Source organism: Drosophila tropicalis, unplaced genomic scaffold, assembly GCF_018151085.1.
Source record: "Drosophila tropicalis isolate 14030-0801.00 unplaced genomic scaffold, ASM1815108v1 contig_859, whole genome shotgun sequence".
In the NCBI taxonomy this organism is placed as follows: Eukaryota; Metazoa; Arthropoda; class Insecta; order Diptera; family Drosophilidae; genus Drosophila; species Drosophila tropicalis.
The window spans coordinates 1,012,844-1,033,318 of NW_027173353.1; the positions used below are offsets into that span (position 1 = coordinate 1,012,844).

The window sequence follows — 20,475 nt, forward strand, 5'->3', positions numbered from 1 at the left end:
TTTTTGGGCATTTTTTTTTTGTTTTGCTTTTTTGGTTTTTAATATATGTATATAGAAATATATAAAATACATTAAAGAAAAAAAAGTCCCCAAAGAGGCTGACAGACCTGGTCTGGGGAATCTGGGGTCTGGCCAATGACTTCGAAAAAACCCAACAGAAATCAGTATATACTTTAAGTCAGATAGCTGGCTTTAGGATACCCTTTAATTTTGGGTCATTTCAGATTCAATTTTGCAAGAATTTTCAATAGAATTTTAGAGACACAAAGTTATAAACTTTTAACTGTCTACTTTCATTCTTTTTGTATAAATGGATGTAAATTTTAAATATTTTGGAATTTTTTAATGTTTTGTAATGATTAAGTGGGCAGCAACTCTTATTAATCCAAATCACTAACGTACTCTGTCTTTACTTAGATTACAGGGTGCATACGTACATATGTATGTTGATTAGCATAAATTATTTCTATGTGTCACCCCTGCTAAGTGTCTTCCATGCCATTTGTAAAGTGTAAAATATTTTCGAATCTTTATTTGTCATGTTTTTGGTGTCGTGTCAGAAGGCTATATTAGCAACAGCAGCAGCAGATGGCAAATATTTATTGATTTAATTGCCATATTGGTTTATTCATTTTTAGGCGATTTCTTTTTTCTGCCCTCTCGTCTCTTGACACATTGCGAAAGTTGGTTTTTGGCCGTTTCAAGTCAATTAGCAAATCGGTTACATACCTTTATTGATTGCAATTCTTATGCAAAGATCTCTGCATTGGCTATAGAGTTGTATCTGAAAAAAAGAGAAAGCCAAACGATATAGAGTTTTGGTTAAACTTAGTTAAGTTGTCAACTAAACGAATGGATTGGCTATTGTTATACAAATGTATAAAATATTGGCACGCATTTTGTTGTTTATGCTAATTTCCTGATTGTGTTTCGCATGAAAAATGTTTAACTAAATGCATAAATTTCGATGGTTAAGCAAATGTTAATCACACAAAAAACCAAAGGCAAATATCATGAGCACGAAATAAACACAAAACAGGTAGTATTAGAGCCGCAGTAGGAGGTGGTTAGGCCAGTTTTGTTTGACTATTGGACAATAAACACAACTCAAATTGAGATAATGCAATGCGGCATAAATTAGCGGGTGATTTGAGGAAACAGAAATGAGGGCAAATCTCACAAACAAAGAAGTGAAACTGACTCTTAGACAGTTCTAACACTGGACTCAAGAAGATTGCATTTAAATTGTAAAACAGATTGCAAACAACATTTTTTTTTTTGCAATTCAATCAGCTGACATTGGTTTGAATTTACGAATATATACATATTATATATTTATATTTCCCTCTGACTCTCTGACTGCACTCTCTTCTTGCCCAGTCAACGGAACCAGACATCATTTGAAATACAAATCGCTTGATGTGCCACATCAGGTTTCGCCATGGTCAGGCGAAACAACGTAAAGCTAGCTTCGTCACTCATTTAGTGATTCAGTCAGTCAGCCAGTCAGTCACTCAAACTCAAACGCAAACTCAGACTCAACTTGAAGCTCGAACCAGTAGAATTTCTAAACTGGTTGAGCGACACAAAAGGCCACATCACAATGCCCGTTCATCTGTCGCTTTCGTCTCTGGTTCTCGCATAGTAAATGTATAACAAATTCCAATTCCGGTAGGTGCCAGAGTTTAGTTTTTACTTTCAAATGCCAAACATATTTCACACAGCCATCGCTGGCTAATTTGACTGTGCTGTTAATTGAGACTAAATGGCAGCTGGCGGCTGAGGCAATTGCCCCCGACGATGACGGCGGCGGCCCTAACGCTTTGATTAATTATGGAGAGACTGTCATAATTTACATGGGTAGCAGCCCCACCCATTATCCACCCTCTCTTTCTCTCTCCCTCTCTCTCTCTCTCTATTACTCTCGACTGTTAATTTGTTGTAAGTGTAATTGTTGAGAATGCTACAAAATACATGTATTTTTTTATATGCAGGCAAGTCACAAATGTTTGGACCATTGCATGCAAGAATTCAATAAAATGATGCGTGACACATTCAAATGTGTTGCACAATACTTTGGGGCAAGACAAACACATAGTGCACACATCGAGATCGACTGATAGACACAGAGAAAGAGGGCTGAAAATGAAAGCTTCAGTTTGAGTTTTGTTGTCTTAACCCAAAAATAGATAGATCGAAAAAAAAAAAATACGTTGACAAATGCCACTTGAGGCAAACATGTGACAAATCATCATCATAAGATTTACTTTTCAAGAATTAATCCCCTAAAAATACTGCAAACTCATTGCTTAATCAAAAGTAAGAGTGAAGAAATTGTTAATAAAGTTTTAGCCGCTAGCATAAACAAATGCCCGAACTCAATTAACAATGAAAATAAAACAATAATCGCTACGTATTTGCCAGAGTTTAACCCATTTCTCCTTCCCCTCAAAGAGAGTTGAATCGAAGTGAAGCGCTTGCGTGCCTCAAGCTAATTGATCAGGCAGGCAACGTGATTGCAGCAGCAAACGGCGGCAGTTGCAACTACTGACACACCTTTTGCCACAAAAAGGAAAATGAAAATGAAAAGGAATCAAAAAGCCAACTGTGGCAATAATGAGCAACTGCCAGAAATCCAGATAAGACTGCGAAACTATAAATGACTGACTGACTGAAAGACTGTGTGGGTGCTCAGGCCCAACTGAAACTGCAACTCTAGATAGTGCCACAAACTTGGCTCTGCAAGAGCCACCTGCATCTGTATGCAATTTGAAAGCCTGCCAATCAGCTAGAAAACAATGAACAACAAATTTCATACATTATACAATAATAACGACGATAATATACTCTTAACTCCATATCTAAAATCGAAAAGGGATTTTGTGAAAATCAAGAAAGCCTTGGCTTTTTAATGTTTAAATGTAATGGGTCAAAATTCTTTCTTATCTTAAGGTGAGCCAAGCTGATATAAATGAACTCGAAGCTCCATCAAACTAATATGCCATTCTTTATTATTTATGGTATTACAGGGTATACAAAACTATGCCTGCCAACAGGAGACAACTCAGCGTGCGACTGCCAAAATATTATGTGCACACGATTTCGTTATGCATTTCAAATGCAAATTGGTTTTGAAAGGTAATTGATCCCAGGGCAACAGGCACAACCAATGACAGAATAATTCTCTTTGACTTTCAAATGCAGTGCAGGAAATACAAATCTACAAAAAAATGCTGAAATACTGAGTAATATGTATATGAATCTGAACTAATTTCGTATGCCAGAAACGAATACAAATCGAAATTAAATAAACTCTGCACGCTCTGTGGCACATTTATAACTTTGAACTTGACAGCAGGCCAAGCACCGTCTAGTAGGTAGTATTCCATTCCACTCCATCTCCAACTCCAACTCAAGTTCTGTTCTTTCTTTTTTTTTTTTTTTTGATATGACAGCGTTAATTGAATTTCATTTTCATTTACATTCTGTGTCAAGTTTTCCCTTCGTTTTGGTAAATTAGAATCGTCTATTTTTCTTTTCGATGCGTTTTCTTCGTTATTTTTTTGTGCTCTATAAACGGATTGGATTCTATGGTTCATTTGGCATGCATAGAAGCGTTACAAATTAACCCAGTTATTTATGATTATTTAGTATTTTGTTTTGTTTTGTTTTTTTTTTTTCAATTTTGGGTATTAAAAATGATTTAGCCGCCATGGCAATTGGGAGGAGAATATCATAGACGGATGCAGCACAACAACAATGCAGCTACAAGAGTTCTTGTAAATTGCATAATCATCTAGCCTGGACAACTGATCGGACTCCTTCCCGTGAGATGAGCTAGAGCAAAATGAAAACCTGTTTTTACAGGCCACTGCCTTCTGTTCCATTTTGAAAGTGGTAATTGGCCAGTGGGAATGGCAATTCGCAATTGTTTTTTGTTTTGTTGTTGTTGTTGTTGGTGCTGCCTCACTGGCAGATTGATGCCTCAGTTTGATAATGACCAATGCCAAGGCATGCAATCTTAACGGTTGCGGTGTCAGAGATTGAGCCAGAAAATAACAGATGCTAATGTCTTCCGAACCGCAGCCCCATTGCCCACAAACAAAAGCCAATAAACTTAAATGTGACTCACATGATGAGTCGAACTGGCTCTCAGAAACTTGAATGAGAACAACAGATCTGAGAATTTGATACAAGAAAATATCAAATATGTAATGTATAAGCAAAAATCTGACCTTGAATGACTAAATGTTTATGATTAATATAATTTAAGTAAAGATGGCAGAGATAGTTCAATTCATTCCATCAAATTGATTCATAATTGCATCAAGGAATTTCCCTTCTTTGAAGATTAGCTAAAGTTTAAGCTGACAACAAAAAGAGTCGAATCTCAGAGCTTACTTCGATGCGGGGCATTTTCAAGTTTCAATATCGATTCATTGAATAAATTCCCCGTGGTCAAGAGTTTCATTAAGTTACCAAATCACGTGAGTTTGTTGTGGATACCACAGACAGGCCTCACTTGAAGCGTAGTTGCAGGTGGAATGCGTAGTTTTTGTTGCGTTTTTTTGCCATTTTTTCGTGTTTTTTTTACGGATTGCATAAATAAGAAATACAAATTCATTAAAGCGCAACAGGCGTCACAAAATTAGCAAAAAACAAAGTGTTATGTGCGACAACTGCGAGAGCGACAATTAGGCGCATTTTGTTTGCCGCTTTTCACGGTGCTGCTGTTGGTTTTTCTGTTCGTTCGTTCCAGTCAATTGTCAGTTGTGGTTATTGCATTGAAATCCTCCCCACCCCACTCTTTCACAAAGAAAAAAAACCAAAAAAGCAACAACTAAAATTGTGCAATAACAATTTGCGCTGCACAAAAATGTGCAGCCAGAAAACTGGCCAACAAAGAAACTAAGACAAAATTGCGGCTTGATTTTGGATCTCTCTCTCTCTCTCTCTCTGTCGCTTTATTTTTAGATGGGTGGGTGGCGGCAATTGGCTTGAAAGCCAACATTGATATTGCTCAACAATCGAAATTGTTTCACACAGTTCATTAAGACAAACAAACAAATAAACAATAAATAAAAGTTAATTGTGCCATCGCATCGCAACGGCTGAAAATTGTCAACAACAGAAAGAGAGATTCCAAGTGCAGTGCAAGCAAACCAAAAATGGAAAAATGGAAAAATAAAAATGTTGAAAAAATAAAGGGGAAGTTGACAATTTGGTGTTAATAGCTTTAAGCCTAATGAAGGTTAATGGACAACTGCATACGACTAAGCAAATGCAGCTGCTCAAAAATTGACGAGGAGAAAGAAAAGGGTAAAGTCGAGACGGGGAAATGCATATGCAAAATATGTATGTATAGTTAATAAAAAGATCGTATTTCATTAATTGTAAATATAAGACCCGAAACACAAAGAAGGCTTGAATTTTTGGTATTTTGGATGAAACTGAACGAATGGGCGACTGAGCGACTGATCGACCTGCATGCCAATGAAAGGCTGCTGCCTGTCTAGCTTGGATGATCGCATTGGCATGCGTGGTGGTGGCTTCGGCTTTGGCTCCATCTCCGTCTCCATCACCAGCTGCAGCAGTCTCAGACCCACACGCATGCACAGAGAGTTGGCATTGTTGATTGTTGATTGGTAGCCAGTTAGCTGGCGACGTTAATTTCACTTTAACAAACATTTCGCTTGTCTTCTGGTGTCCCTCTCTCTTCAGACGGGACCAGACCAGGCCTATGGCCTAGCCAGACCAGATCAGGCCAGACGAGACCAGACCACAAGGCGAAGACTTTTGCGGCTTTGGAGTTGATGCTGATGCCGATGTCGATGCCTGTGACAGATCATATAGAAATGTGTTGCATTTTTAATCAAAACGATCGATCAAACGGTAGTTTTATGTTTGAGTTTTCCATAGCACATATGTATATGTACATATGTTAGATGCATGCAGCTAGATACCTACATTATATTATATACATATATACACATCATATGGCATTCAGTTGTATTTGTTTTCCCTCTGTTTGTCTAACCCTCTAAATAAATGTGCAGACTTTGATTTATCTATACCTCCTGTCTCGGTTTGCGTTTGCTTTAGTTGACATACGATACTCACTTATAAAAATAATAATAACGGTGGCCTGCATATGCACACACACACACACACAGACACACTCTGTAGATATAACTTGATCGATCGCTGTTGAAAATATAATTTGTTTGTATAGGAAATGCAGAGACGAATCGTATCAATTACTTCATTATTATTTGCATTGCAAGAATGGCAGCTGCCGTTGCTGTTGCTACAACTACTCCATTTAACCCTTAACCTTTTACCCCTGACCATGGCATTTGTATAAGTACGATTGTATATAAGTTAGTTCGGGCCATGGGACAACCTTGACAACCTATAAACAATCAAAAAGCCATTAACGCCTGCCTCCAAAAACCTTTTAGGCCGCCTAGAGAAAACCTTGGCTATCGTGCGTTTGCTGTTTAACATTTATTTACACACATCATTACGATGAGGCTGCAGATTTTCTCAAGAACTATTAAAGCAACTAAACAAAATTATACAATCTATTGGAACTGAGAATATTGATACTCCAGCTACAGCAGCGCCTCCACCCACCAACTGCAGCAGCAGCAGCAGCAGCTTGTCCAACAAAAAAGGTGGAAAAAAGTATCTTTGCATTTCTAAGAAGCATTTAAAGCCCTCACACGCCGACCAAGCAGTGGGACATTGCGTGTTGTTGCATTTGTTGCTGCTGCTGCTGCTGTTGCTGCTGGGAAGCATTCACGTAATTTCAGCTTTGAATCTGCTTTGGTGCTACAAGTGTGACTATTAAATTGGCGGCGGTAATTTTAGGTGTTTTTTTTTTAGCTCTGTGTTGTAAGTCCAATACACAGAGAGACGCCGAATGCACGCAAAAGACCGATGCCTGCAGCAGCCTGGGCTTGGGCTTGGTCTGGTCTGGTTGGGTCTTTGGACCACACACTCAACCGAGACTGAAAGGGGGACAGTGCAGGGCATTGCGTTGCCGCTTTTGGTTTTGTTTGCCTTTACTGAAATTAACTCTCTTGTCTCTCTAGTGTGTGTGTCTGAGTCTCCGTCTGTATGCGTTTTGGGGGAGCATTATGCAACAATCGAGCGGTGCAATACCTCTGCACCCGCGGCGGCACATATGAAAAGCCACGTCTGGGGAGTGAGAGGTGATCACAATTCTCAATTGAATTTTATGACGTCTTTAAATGACAATCAACTGTGGTCAGTGGGCCACCCAAAACGGTATTCAATCGCCTATCGGCTATATAATTAAAAGCGCCAATCTTCTCACAGTTCCTCCGTAAGGGGCAGAGAATCAGCAGCATTGCAAATCTGATTAGCATCCTACGCGCGACAGTTTTTGAGAATTATGCAGCATTCTTGGTTGGGTTGTTGGGTTGTCAGGTTGCCAACTTGACTGTAACTCTTGTCCAGACATTGCCCACACGCTTCGCTGGTCAGTGTCCGATCTGTTTAAAGAGTCTGCCAGCATGCCAGAGACTGCCAGTGTGCCATCCACTGACAAATCAATAGCCAGAACGTAGGCCGACATGGCGACTCTTTCTCTAGCTTCAACTCCAGCTGCAGATTCAACTGCAACTTCAACTGGACCAAAGTGTAGGCATTAAATATGCTGCTGACACTTTTAAATCTGTCACGTTGCTGCCTGATGTCTGATGCTGCGGTAATAATAACCACATAAGCTGTATTGCACACAAACATACATACATATCTATACTAGATAGCCATGACTATCTATCTCTGACCAACTAGCTGTCAGTTGATATTGCAACATGATCAAGAATCTCTATCAACCGGGCGTGGGCTTTGGCAACTAATTAAATAACGTGGCTATTATGGAGTCTGAAAAACTTGAGCAACGTTTTGTAATTTTATTTTTGATGAGTTCAAAAAAACGACCATAAAATGGTAACAAAAACTGTGTATAAAGACAAAAACCTCAAAGGCAACCGCAAAGCGCTTATAAGCTGAGTTTCAAAGCTATAAAAGTAAAAAAAATAAAACACACACACACAGAAAACTTAAAATTATAACATTTAATTTTTATTTTAAAGCTACATACGTAAAAAGCCAAGAAAAGGTCAAGGACTTTCTTAATAGGCACACACTCGCATCTAGAATTAGACGGAAATGGGTCAGTAATAGATCAAGGTTTCTGGGAAGTGAGATCACATTGAAAATGAATTTAATGAACCATTTCAAAATAGGTTTAACGCATTAAGAAGTGAAGCCCTATTTAAAAGATTTAATGCGGAATGATGTAGGAATGACAAAAAAACATAATTCGAATGCAATAAAATGAAAAAATCAGTTTTGAAGCGCACCAATTATGGAAAACTTTTAGATTGCTTCTTTTAAGCTATTCCCAGATGGGAAAAGAGCCACGTTGGAAGGTGTGAAACAAGTTTTTAGTGCAATCTTTAAAGTCGTTATAAACTTTTTATTCCGGACATAAATTGCAAATAAATATTTTAGTACGTCTCATTTTAATGACATTAAAATAGTCGAGTCAAGAATATTTTTTCTGTTTTACATTTTTATTGGATATCAAAATGGTTGAAATGGCTTTATGTGCATCATAGAAATTCTTCCTACTCCTAATTAGAAAGCAAGTTAAAGAGAGAATTGCCAATTGACTTTGTCACATAATTCGCTTGATTGCTAATTCAATTTGAGGTTTTGCTGTTTGCCTGTAAAGCAAATGGATTTCGATTTGAATATACAATCAACTGGAAGAAAGGCATTTGATTTACATATTTCGAGCCTTTTGCTTTCATTGCCTTATACCGAATCCGAATTCAAATCCAAAACCAAATCAGAATCGGAATAGTGAATGCCAAAACAAATTTATGCGAAAAGACAAAGCCATGAAGAGTTAAAACCAACGCCAATGGCTTTCGGGGGGATGCGAATGCAAATTTTGTGTTTTGCAGACCGTTTCCTTGTCTCGAGCCACTTGAAGTGAACTCTTTTGCTGGCAACGCTGATGCCGATTCTGATGATGATGATGATGATGATGATGCGCAGGATGTCAGTTAGTCAGCCAGTCAGTCAGTCAGTAGGAAAACTGCATTGGGGAGCTCAGAAGCTGCACTGCGAACAGCATTGTGGGGTATAGGATTTCAGATTGCCAGCAACGAACTTGAAGACGATGATGATGACGCTTATCTTGTCGCAGCTTCAATTCACTTTTGCCTCCTGCCACCACTTACATACCTCCCACCTGATGCTGCTACTCTGATGCTTCTCCTTCTCTCTGGCGACGAATTGACGTATGTTTCTTGGCCAGAGCATGCTCATGGGACACAAAAAAGAAAATAGCGCAATGCAACTACGACAATAGCGACCGATGGCTGACTTGGCTTGGCCCGGGCTTGACTTGATAGGAGGAAGTGATCTCATCGTAAATTACAAATTACACAAAGTCACGATATCAATTTCAGATATAGCCATAGTGTTGTTGTTGCTTTTTTGTTGCTCTGTTGCTGTTATTTGTTATAATTAAATTGTTTGCTGTTGTCTCTTTTTCTTCTACATTTATTTTTTTGGCGAATGAAGAAGAAAAGCAAACGATTGACATGGAAATTGATTAATGTATTTAAATTGATTGAGCGAAACCTCCCTACAAAAACACACACACATACAATCCCAAACTAATTGTATAAGAATGTTTCAAGCCGACCATAAGAAAATTAACATAAAAAAAAACAAACAATCGTTTGTTGAGGGTCAAACACCTACACAAAAAACAAGTTGTTAGAATATTTTTTGGATGATTTTTTACCTTTTGCCCATTCTCGAGCAAGTTCATTAGAGGAATTGAGAGCCAGAAAGAGGCTTTGTGTGGCTGCCCGGCTGCCTGTTGTCTGTGTTGTCTTCTTGCTGGCGAAAGGTGATTGCCGAATGGTGACCCATATGCGGTGAAAGCCTTAGATGCCTTGATTTTCAAAAATGAATGAAAAATACCAAAACTAAATATGTCTAGTCATGGCCTAAGCCAAACGCTAATAACTAACTGTGACCCATTTGGAAGGCTATCACAAACACATACACACACACACAGACTCAAAGAAGTATGCCTGATCTCTGATCTTCGATCTACGCCCCCACATTGGGCGGAAATATTTAGCTATTTTAATTGGAGCACCAAACAAACTATAGCCGCATATATGGATCGATTTGATTTGTTTATGGGCATGGGTAAATGTGCTTTGATCGGCTTCCGCTAAACTACTAGTAATCATCAAACAACCGAAAGCGAAAAAAAAAACCATTAATGCACATCTTCTTTGGCCACCTATGTGTAGTTAGGAGCATATTTGTGGACTTAATGCGCCAATGGCTAATGCTAAAGGCATTGCCAAATATTATTGGAAATATTCATCGAATAAACAAATATTGTTGATCAACAACAACAAAAGCCAAAGCTTAATTAATAAAGCAAATACAAATATTTCATTATTTGCAGTTGTGCATGGCAAAAGTACCAGCTAAAGCAAACTTATGCAATTGCCATAAATTTACACATTGTCATGTGCACACGGCTGCTTGGTCAGGTTTTTGTTGTTGTCTTTTATGTTGTTGCTTTGTTAATGGTTGCTGCTGTTGTTGTTGTGCTTTTCGTTTTTGTTGCTTTTGTGTTCATTGCAGTTTTCTAACAAATTCTCCCTCAAACAAATTCGTAAAATATTTGCATGCACAAGTGTGTTTTTTGGACACCGGCAAAAAAAGATACGAATGTGTATCTATCTATCTATGCCAATGCTCACCTGTGGCTCACTTGTAGGTGGAAACAGAAAATAAAAATAAGAATTTGTAAACCGAAAGATTGTTTACCCTTTTATAAATACAACAACCTGGAATAACCTTTAGTTTAATATAGCTTGGAAGATTATTTATTGTCCAAAATCACTTCTGACAGATCTTTTTGTTTAGGAAAATAGTTGCGATGCATGATATTCTAAGTTTTCTCATAGCTACCTTAATTTTTAAAATATTTGTAATTATCTTGAAAACAAAAAAAATATGTTTCAAATCGTTTGAAATATATTTCCCAAGGCTTTATCTTTCAGGAATTCCTACCTAATGATAGTCTACTCTTTGCAAGGGTATACATTTGCATTTACGAGCCCAACGAATACCAAAACTGAAACTCGAGTTATGTCACCTGACATAGCACCTGGGAATTGGACGGACAATGGCTCTGCCTTGCTTTGGTTTTTCACTTTTTTTGGTATGCTTTCGGGTGCTTTTGACATGTTGCAGACAACGTAATGCATTGCACTTGTTGCAATATGAGCTAAAAGTTGTTTGCATATTGTTTCAGTGTGCTTTTGCTTTGTAGTTTTTGTGCTTAGGCATATTGTGTTTTTCTTTTGTTTTATCGCTTTGTCGCCAGTTTGGCTGCTGCGACCTTCAGCATCATTTCGTAAGCTACTTATTTATGGCAACTATCCTGGCCACAGACAAGGTCAAATGCATATACACATAAACATATATTATATGGGGGATACATTTATATGTATGTATGTACGAATGTATATGAAATCTGTGGCTTTTTTATGTGCATTACAAATCAATATAAATCGAAGAGTTATAAAAAGCTGAGCAGGCCATAAATAAAAGGCCACAAGACACACAATGAAATGTCTCAAGATCAAGATGCCACCAACAGGCAGTGCCAGCCGCAGTAAGAAACTGGAATTGTCTTGGGTATGGGGTACGGGTGAATGGCTGCTGTATCTGCTGGAACTTGGTGGCTGCTGTGGGCCAACGCATTGATAACTGCCGCCAGCAGCAGCAGCAAGAGCCACAGTTGCAGCAGCAGCTGCGGCCTGGCACATAAATCTTTTCACACCCAAGCGGACCGGCTTTTGTATCTGTGCAAAGTGCATGTAGTTTTGAAATTTGAGCTACGCATGCAAGATGCACCCGGGACCAGGTCTAGGCGAAATCTCCCAGCTAATTACTAGACCAAACTTTGCACAAACACATACACAAGTCAAGATCTGGCAAATAATTCTACCCACAAAGAGCGGCGCAGAAAAAATTGTTGAAAAAAATAAATTCCCTCGTTCTGTGATTATCGCTAGTCATAATTTACAACAACAACAATAATAACAACGACAAACAAAAAAGCAGCTCCAACAAGATTTCAGCCATTTGCAAGTTTTTATTTTTAATTGGCTAAAACGTAGAGGCATGATATCATATTGTACATATACTATAAGCAGTAATAATTTATTTTTAGCCAAATTGACAGCAGAGTCAAATAGCAAAAGCTCAGATAAAAATGTCTAATTAAATTGCGAGAAAGAGAAGAAGAGTCATACCGAACCAGAGTGCGAAGGAGAGAGAGCTATCGATAAGCGAAGCATTTAAAAACGCAAATACTCGAATTTCGGTTATCAATATTTTCTTATTCTTCGCTTATTTGTTGCTTGGTGTGAATGATTGATACTTTGGCAATTCAAGGTTCAATCTCATAAAAATAAAAATGCCAATGTAAAAATTTAAACAAAACGGCCGAATGTGCAAATGCGGAATGGCTGGGATTCAATTGGAAATCGTTTCAAACTAAAACAAGTAATATTAAATTTAAGATAACTATAAATCTAAAACAGAATATAAAGCGAATACAAAACAGAAATATTGCCCCTTAATAACTGATGTATTTCTATAAGACATTTCACTTAATTGATTAATCTTGGTAAAATCATGTACGAGGAGTACATACAGAAGAGAAGAAAAGATTACCACAATAAAACAATAGCCCATTCGGATAATGAGTTGATGACGAAACAGAAAGCCAATTATGAGATGTCGATGTTCAAAAATTTCACTTTCCATAATGAAAAGCCAAAACCAAAGCATACGCAAATATGCAAACTCACCTTAAGTCCAACGTTGCGTATGATTGACATGCACCCAAGGTGGAGGAAATTAATGAAAAGCGAACACACAAAAGCGAAATAAAATGAAAAAACACACACACACACAAATACATAAACTCGCTTGCCGTCGGTATATGAAATTCACCTTAATCCATGGAAAAACGCTTGGAATCTGTAATGAAACAACAACAAGGAAAAAATTAATTGTAAATTCAATGTGTTTTATGCAAGTGTGAGAGAGTAGTGTGTGTGCATTAGTGTAGCTGGCCCATGGGCAAGTCTATGCATTGATTGCGTGCCTCGAAAATGTTTACAACATTTGCTATTTTTGTTTAAAACAGCAATAGCAACAACAACAACAGCAACATCCATTGAGTGCATACAAGTCGTATGCGCAATCTGAGTAGCTTTTCTCTCTCGTTTCATCTTGCTGTTGTCGCTGTAGTTGTTGTGGTAGTATTTGATGCTGCTGTTGTTGTTGTTATATATGTGTATTTGAAAACGCATCGTGTCGTATGGCAATCAACGCTCACAGCTGGAAACTTCTAAGTTTGTTTACACAACACCAACACCAACAGCAAACACCAAAGTGGATGTCGGCTTTTTGAAATGGGGAAAACATTTTTTGTCTTTCCATTTAACTTTTTCATGACATTACAGACATATTCGCATAAGGGGATTATCTCCATAAAATGTACATACATATGCTGACGAGGGTTACTATAGAAAACTTCTAAAATTGGATTTAGTTTTCGATTTCGCATGGGTAGATTACGATTCTTTATAATTTCATGTATAATGTAGATAAATGAAGCCATTTCTATGAAAGCACATAATTATATTTATTTCATTAATAAAAACTTAATTTCTGCAGAAACCAAGCCAAGATTATTATTTTTTGCCCTCTCGTCTGGGTCAGCTGATAAGCCAAGCTTTCGAACTTAATCTCATTATTTAATGTATATAGCTTTAGTTGTCTTTTAGCTGTCTTATTAAACAGAAGTTGAAAATAAAAATGCTAAACATTTATTTATACATTTTTTCAATTCTTCTCCTGCACACCTATTCCCTTGCCCAAGGTGGGTGATTATTATTCAATATATTTGCAAACTTATTTTTTGATTTTACTATGGACTTTTATAGCTGAATTTTATGCTAGTCGAGAATATCGAGAGCAGCAAAGTCCTCGATTGTTATATAGAAAGGAGAATGGCTACCTGAACATCAATGAAAAACAAACACAACTTGTACGTAGTTTGTTGGAAAAACTCGAAATGGATGATCTACTATATAAGTTGAAGAGAGTTGGCACATATGAAAATGCAATACTCTTTGAAATGAATACAAATTTTTTGGCAAAGGATATAGTTAAGGCATGGAATGAAAAAATACAGGAAATTCAACAGAATTATGATAATGCTGAAGAATGTGAGGATATTTGCATCAGTGAAGATTTTACTTTAAAACAAACAGAAATAGATTTTGTTCCACCCTTTACATTTCGAAAATAAATTTAATTAATTAAATTCAGTACAATGCATTCTATTTTATTAGTAAGCGGAAGTCTATCTATCTTATCGCTTTATATGTATGATATATAACTTGCTCATAAATGAACTTTCATTGATACTTGGAATGGCAAAAGAGTTTTCTTATCAGCTGCATGTGTTTTTTTAGCATGCTGATTATAACAGATTATTGGTACGATTTGAATGAAAACAATGAAAATAAATAACAACTGCCTTGAAATCCTATATGGCAAATAAAACATTCACCCACCCAACTATCCATTTGCAATTTAATGCACTCACCAACTGTAATTCAATACGTCTGCTGCAGTTTATGAGTTAAGGCAACTCTATAACCTTGACTTCATTTCCAGTGTATCTTTTTGTTTGTTCGTTTGTATCTGCACTTTGAAAGTTGCAACGAAAACAGAAATTCACACGAGTTAACAGCTACAACAACTATTGTATAGAATCATAGTCAACACATTCTCAACGGCGCTTGGCTTTTGTCGTATTCAATGTCAAGCCAAAGTTGAACTCTCCGGCACAGTGAGATAAAGCAGAGAATTTAAAGAGAGAGTTGTAGAGATTGGGAACCCAATCAAAATCCAATGCTATCCCACCATAAATCACTAATGGCACCAAGTTTATCTGTCTGTTTAAATAAACATAAATTCTTATAAAGGAAAAAAACAAAACAAAAACCAAGAAATCAAAAGCAAAAAAATACATAAAAATAAAAAACTAAAAGGTTCTAACACCTCTCAACTAAAACTGAATACGCTTGGAGCTGCAATGGCTCTTGGCGTTCATAATTTATGCGATCTCCAGACAAGGCTCTTTTGATATCAAATTGTTTTAGCCGCCACATGAGTTATGGCTTTTCATATCCGCCGACCAAATTGGCTCAAAGCTTCACTCTGAAAAGCCGGCCCAGTTTTATTTTTAGATTTTCGGCGTAAATCCGTTTCCTGTCTACGTTTTTTGAGGCAAACCTTGAGAGTTATTATTATAATTACAATTATGAACAAAATGTAGAGGCTCAAAAAGCGCGACGATGATTTGAACAATGAAAACAAATGCTATATAGAAGGGAAAAAATGTAGTATGTGATGATGTGAAATTCTGTTTGCAAATGGAAACATGTGCAGATATCTTATAGAACTCTATCGGAGTCATCCTGTACCGATTGGAAAAGACTGGCTACCTATTTAAAGACAATTCGTCTAGCCTTTCACAAGGGTATTAAAACAAAAACTCACAAATCACTTAGATTAGCCAATACGAAGATGGATATTATCATTTCAATGGACAAAACGACAAAGAAGAGAGAAAGAAAAATCGATAAGCTAACCAAATTGGGGAATTGGAAATCGATGGATGGCTCAGCTGCCGATAATCGAAAGCAAATTGAATTAATAATAAAAGAAAAAGCCAATAGCTGTCAGCTGACAACAAAAATAAATTTGAATTATTGTATTTTTTGGAAATTGTCATAATTTCAACTAATGTGCCCGGCGGATGAATATTGTGCGTGTTATCGAAAAGAAATTTGTTTGGCCATTTTGTCTACATTTTGTTTTTCCCGCTTTTATTTTTTTGTGAAGTTTTTTTACCCCACCACTTTCCACTTCTCCCTACCCTTCACCTACTCTCATTTTCCCAGTCTTTTGGGGTATTTTTCGTATGCCAAACGCGCTTGTCAAATAAAATGTAAAGTTTATGTGACAGTTTAGCGATTAAAAAGAGAGAAAAAATAAGCATTGAAAACTGGCAACGAACGAGATTAGGAACTGTTGATAGGCCCTAGCCCGAAGCTGGCAGCTCACGAAAATATTAAAAAGCAACTCAGAAATTATATTTAAATGTAAATTAAGTGGGTCTCAAATTGCTAAATATAAGTTATTTTAGTGTTTTAAGTAGTGAAAGTGTTAAAATTTATGGTAAGAGGGACGGAAAAACCTCAATGGGTAGCCCATCTCTCTCGAGTGGGTGCAAAGTGGAGCTTATGCGTAGCTCACTGGGGGGATTACGCAAACCAAGGCAATCCGAGCCCAAAATCGAAACTGGCGTGCATAATTAGAGCATAGTTTATTATTGGAAGGAAAAGGGAGAGGGCTTAAGAAACTAAGACTCTTGGGGTCCGGATATGGGCGTTTCCTTTGGCTATCTATCAGCGTATCTCACACACACACGCGCACGCGGTGACCCTTGGCAGAGTCGATGTTTGTCCTAGGCCAAAAATTATGCAGGTAGCTCAATTACATGCATGCAGACAAAGGGCAATGAGTGGCAGGGGAAATATGTATACATAGATATGTCAACAAAGGCATTTCCTCAAATATTATTCTCCCCTCTTTCGCTTTGGCTTATCTGAAGTAATGGAGCCATACGAGACGAGAGAAGCATAGAGAAGTACAATAAAATAAAACAAAACGAAAAGTAAATTAAAAGTGCAGCAATTAAAATACGATCCCCTCTACCAGCAGCAGCCGGCATAGCAGGCATGACAATTGTCCATAAGGTTCCTTCATGCCATTCCCTTTACCGCTAAAATTACCACCATGATCGTCGTAGCCGTCGTCGTCGTAGTCGTTGGTTCGTTGTTCGACAATTTCTTTACAGCTGTGTGTACTCAAACATTTATTTCGTGTGCTCGACAACAACAACAACAACCGCAGCAAGAGTGATCGACGATAATGCGGTCCCGGTCGCGGTACTCCAGCTCTAGAGATGTTGACAACCAACGGTTTCGGAGACAATGAAAACGATTGCTCCGACGGTAGCGACTACGATGTTGTCCCCGGATCCCGCATTTAGCGGCAATTAAGAAATCAAACGTGGCCAGAGCCAGGCAATTGTATTGAAAACCGCTCACCAGGAGCACTACAATAATCATGATGATGTTGCTGATGACAAACCCAGGCCAGTCCAATGATACCAATGCTTTTCTTTCCACTGGAAACCAAATGCAAATATACAATTAAATTGTTCCCTGCTGTCTGTCTAAACATTCGGCGGTGGATCGGCCGATCGGTCTGTCGTTCTGTCTACCTAATACGAAATTGTTTGATCATAGGACAAACAACAACAGAGTCAGTGTTTCAGTTTCATGGCTATGTGAGCGTAACCAGCCAAACGAAATCATTTGATGGCTTTTCAAAAGCAGCCAATAAATTGTAATTAACCTTTTATATTTTTTGCCAACTTGGGGGGCCCAAAAGCAAATAATATATAAATGTTTGCATAGAAATAGAGCTCAATATCTAAAAAAAGGGAACCTTATTTGGAAACTCTTTAACAAGCTCTAACAGGAGACCGCAGTTTAATGAGCAAACAATTTAAATCACGAATTTGCGCATTTTTATATATTTTTAAATGAAAATTAATGCTCTTTAGCTTAAATAAGATACGCGTAAAGTTCTTAAAGGTCTAATAATGCGATTTTTATAGCTATTGGTACAAAACAAAATATCCAACATACACATATACATATACAGACATATGTTTCCCGTTCGAGGCAGTCAGAGCTATGGCTAGAGCTAAAGCTAGAGCCAGAGCCACATATGGTTACAGTTCAGTAATTTTCATTTCATTTTCAAGTGAAAAACAAATCTATAAGCGGGAGAGATGTATATCTCACACACTCACACATGCACACACACTAACACACACAGATACTTATATGAATTGAAACGGGTGTGTCATTATTTCAACTGAAATTTTTATGCCACATGCAAGGCAAAGGCATGGTTGCCTTTTCTGATACTGATTCTGAGTACGACTATGAGTAGAAGTTCGACCAACGTGGGCAGACCCAAACCCATACCCAGTAACTGGTGCCCAACCTCAAACATTTTGACAGAACAGTTAGTCATTTAGGTTGCTTTTGTCGGAAGACAAGGTGTTGCAGAAATCAATAGAACATTTATTTGGCAACACTTTGGCGAGCAATTTATTGTAACGACTCGATGGGACGGTTAGCATATATATTTGGGTTTCTTTCTTTAAGTCAATTGCATAAATTAACAGGCCCAGCTGTGCCTCGGATCTCGATCTTTTGGCTATATTCATGTATCTACATATGTATGTATGTATGTAGGCATTCTCTTATATCTCGGTGAATCAATGTATCTACATAAATGTGCATCTGTATGCAAAACTCGTAAACTGGCCAGAGAGCCAGGCCAGTTTTGATGGCAACTAAAAGTCTACAAAGTAACTAAAAGCTGCTAAGCTTGTGCGCAATTAGAATAGCCAAGCCAACTCAAAAGCATTGGCCAGTTGCAGGCAGGCCGGTTGTTGTTGTTGCTGTTGTTACGGCTTTTGCTGCTGCTGCTGATGTTGTTGATGTTGCTGTTGGTACATGGCAACATATGTTGCTGGTCGGTTGTTGGGTCGGTTAGTTAGTTGTTGTTGCTGTGGTTGTTGGTCTGTTTGCCATGCATCTAACTAGCTATCTATATTTGAGCAGATTGCGCTGCTAACCTCATTGCAATCTTGGCCTAAACCACCACCAGAGTCACAGTCAGAGCCAAAGCCAGAGCTCCACAGACAAACTGACTGGTCAAAGTGACTAACTGACTGCAGTTGCTAGTAGTTTGGTTAGATATCACTGTATGTGTGTGCCTATCTTTCTCTCTCTCTTTTTGGGTGTGTGTGTGTTTGAGTAAATTGTAAACATGTAGACAAGTGTAATTTAGTTGTTAAGAGCAGCCAGGAGTATACAGTAAAAGAGAGAGAGAGAGGCAGAGAGACTTGTCGTTGTCGCAGAATTTCTCATTTAAGTGCATCTCGTCCATTGACAACGCGCTGACTTCTACAAATTGAAATTTAAAACGCTTCTTTTTGGCCAAAACACTGCTAAAAAACCGGAGTGTCTATAAAAGCTGTTCGACTGGCTGCCACATTTATTTAAATTGCAATTAGAGTGTCGGATGCGACTTATAATTAGCTTGTTGCTGGCTTAATTAGTTGCTTGCCTGACTGCCTGTTCCTGCCCCCTTTCATGGAAATAAATATATATTTAGATTTCAACAAGCAACATTCTATACAATAGAAAAGAACCCGCATTATCAGCTGTTGCCTCAATGGCTGGATAGCTAGATGGCTGGATGGCTGGCTGACTGCCTGGTTGTTGTTTATAAAGCTGAAAGTCGTTAACCTTCGTTGTAACACATTCATCATCATCACTCACCTCAGCAGCCGCTGTTGGAAAAGCAGCAGCCAACACGCACACTGCAACAACAACAGCAACAACTTTTGCCACATGGTTGTTGCCTTCGTCTTTGCAGCTGTAAAAAGAAGTCGTCTTAATCTTAAACGACGTCTCCATCCATCTCAGAAGCCAACATCGACATCGCCATCGCCATCACCATTGCCATCGTCATCAGCTGCTCTTAGCCAGTTTGGTGTTTGGTCTTGGTATATATATTTTTTTCTTCTTTTTTTTGTTTGCTTGCATTTGAAAACAAGCAAGGAAGTTGACTGCGCAACTGAGTGAATGACGAATTGACGAGCGTTGAGTCTTTGTGCATTAAGTAACTGACTCTGACTCCCAACTCGGACTTGGGCTCGCATTTTGGATTCAGATCCAGCCACTTGGCCTTTCGAAGGCAACTCCAACGCAAGTTTTCCCCCACACATCTGTTCTATGCTGTCCGTCTGTCCGTCTGTCTGTCTCTCTGTCTGGCTGAGTGTACAAATAAGAAAACAACTCACAACATCGACAATCGACCAACAAATAAGCTTGGCAAAGAGTAAAGAACAAGAATAAGCTATGGGGCAAGGAAAACTTTTACGAAAGATGCAGCAGAAGAAAAAAAATAAGTGTCACACAATCGTCAACGTTTTGGAAAGCATTCGAAAGTGTCACGTCTGGATAAAATGCCTAGAACTAAATATGGGGAAAATTGGGCACACACATGTTGTGTGCATTGTATGTTTGTGTGTGTGTTTACGTACTTGTATTTCTATTCATGCAATACAATCATTTGACTTGA

The 20,475-nt window shown here is 38.0% G+C and overlaps 2 protein-coding genes and 1 long non-coding RNA gene across 5 annotated transcripts in view; 2 read left to right on the forward strand and 1 right to left on the reverse strand.

The window, feature by feature from the left end:
• The window catches only part of cv-c (crossveinless c), a 101,171-nt gene that overhangs the window by 66,338 nt on the left and 14,358 nt on the right, over positions 1-20,475 (reverse strand). For 2 of the 3 annotated variants that reach the window (XM_068297986.1, XM_068297983.1), the window contains exons 2-3: positions 12,966-13,137; positions 730-784 (exon numbers count right to left, since the gene is read on the reverse strand). In XM_068297986.1, coding sequence (XP_068154087.1) covers positions 730-784; positions 12,966-12,995 — 85 coding nt within the window. In that variant the 5' untranslated portion in view covers positions 12,996-13,137. Of the gene's footprint in view, positions 1-729; positions 785-12,965; positions 13,138-20,475 lie in introns of those variants that run through there. The other variant, XM_068297984.1, reaches the window with a different exon arrangement.
• The window catches only part of natalisin, an 81,870-nt gene that overhangs the window by 38,951 nt on the left and 22,444 nt on the right, over positions 1-20,475 (forward strand). The window lies entirely within an intron of this gene.
• On the forward strand, positions 13,950-14,501 carry LOC137583117 (uncharacterized). Its single transcript, XR_011033361.1, has 2 exons — positions 13,950-14,044; positions 14,109-14,501. It is a non-coding gene; the product is annotated as an uncharacterized lncRNA (long non-coding RNA).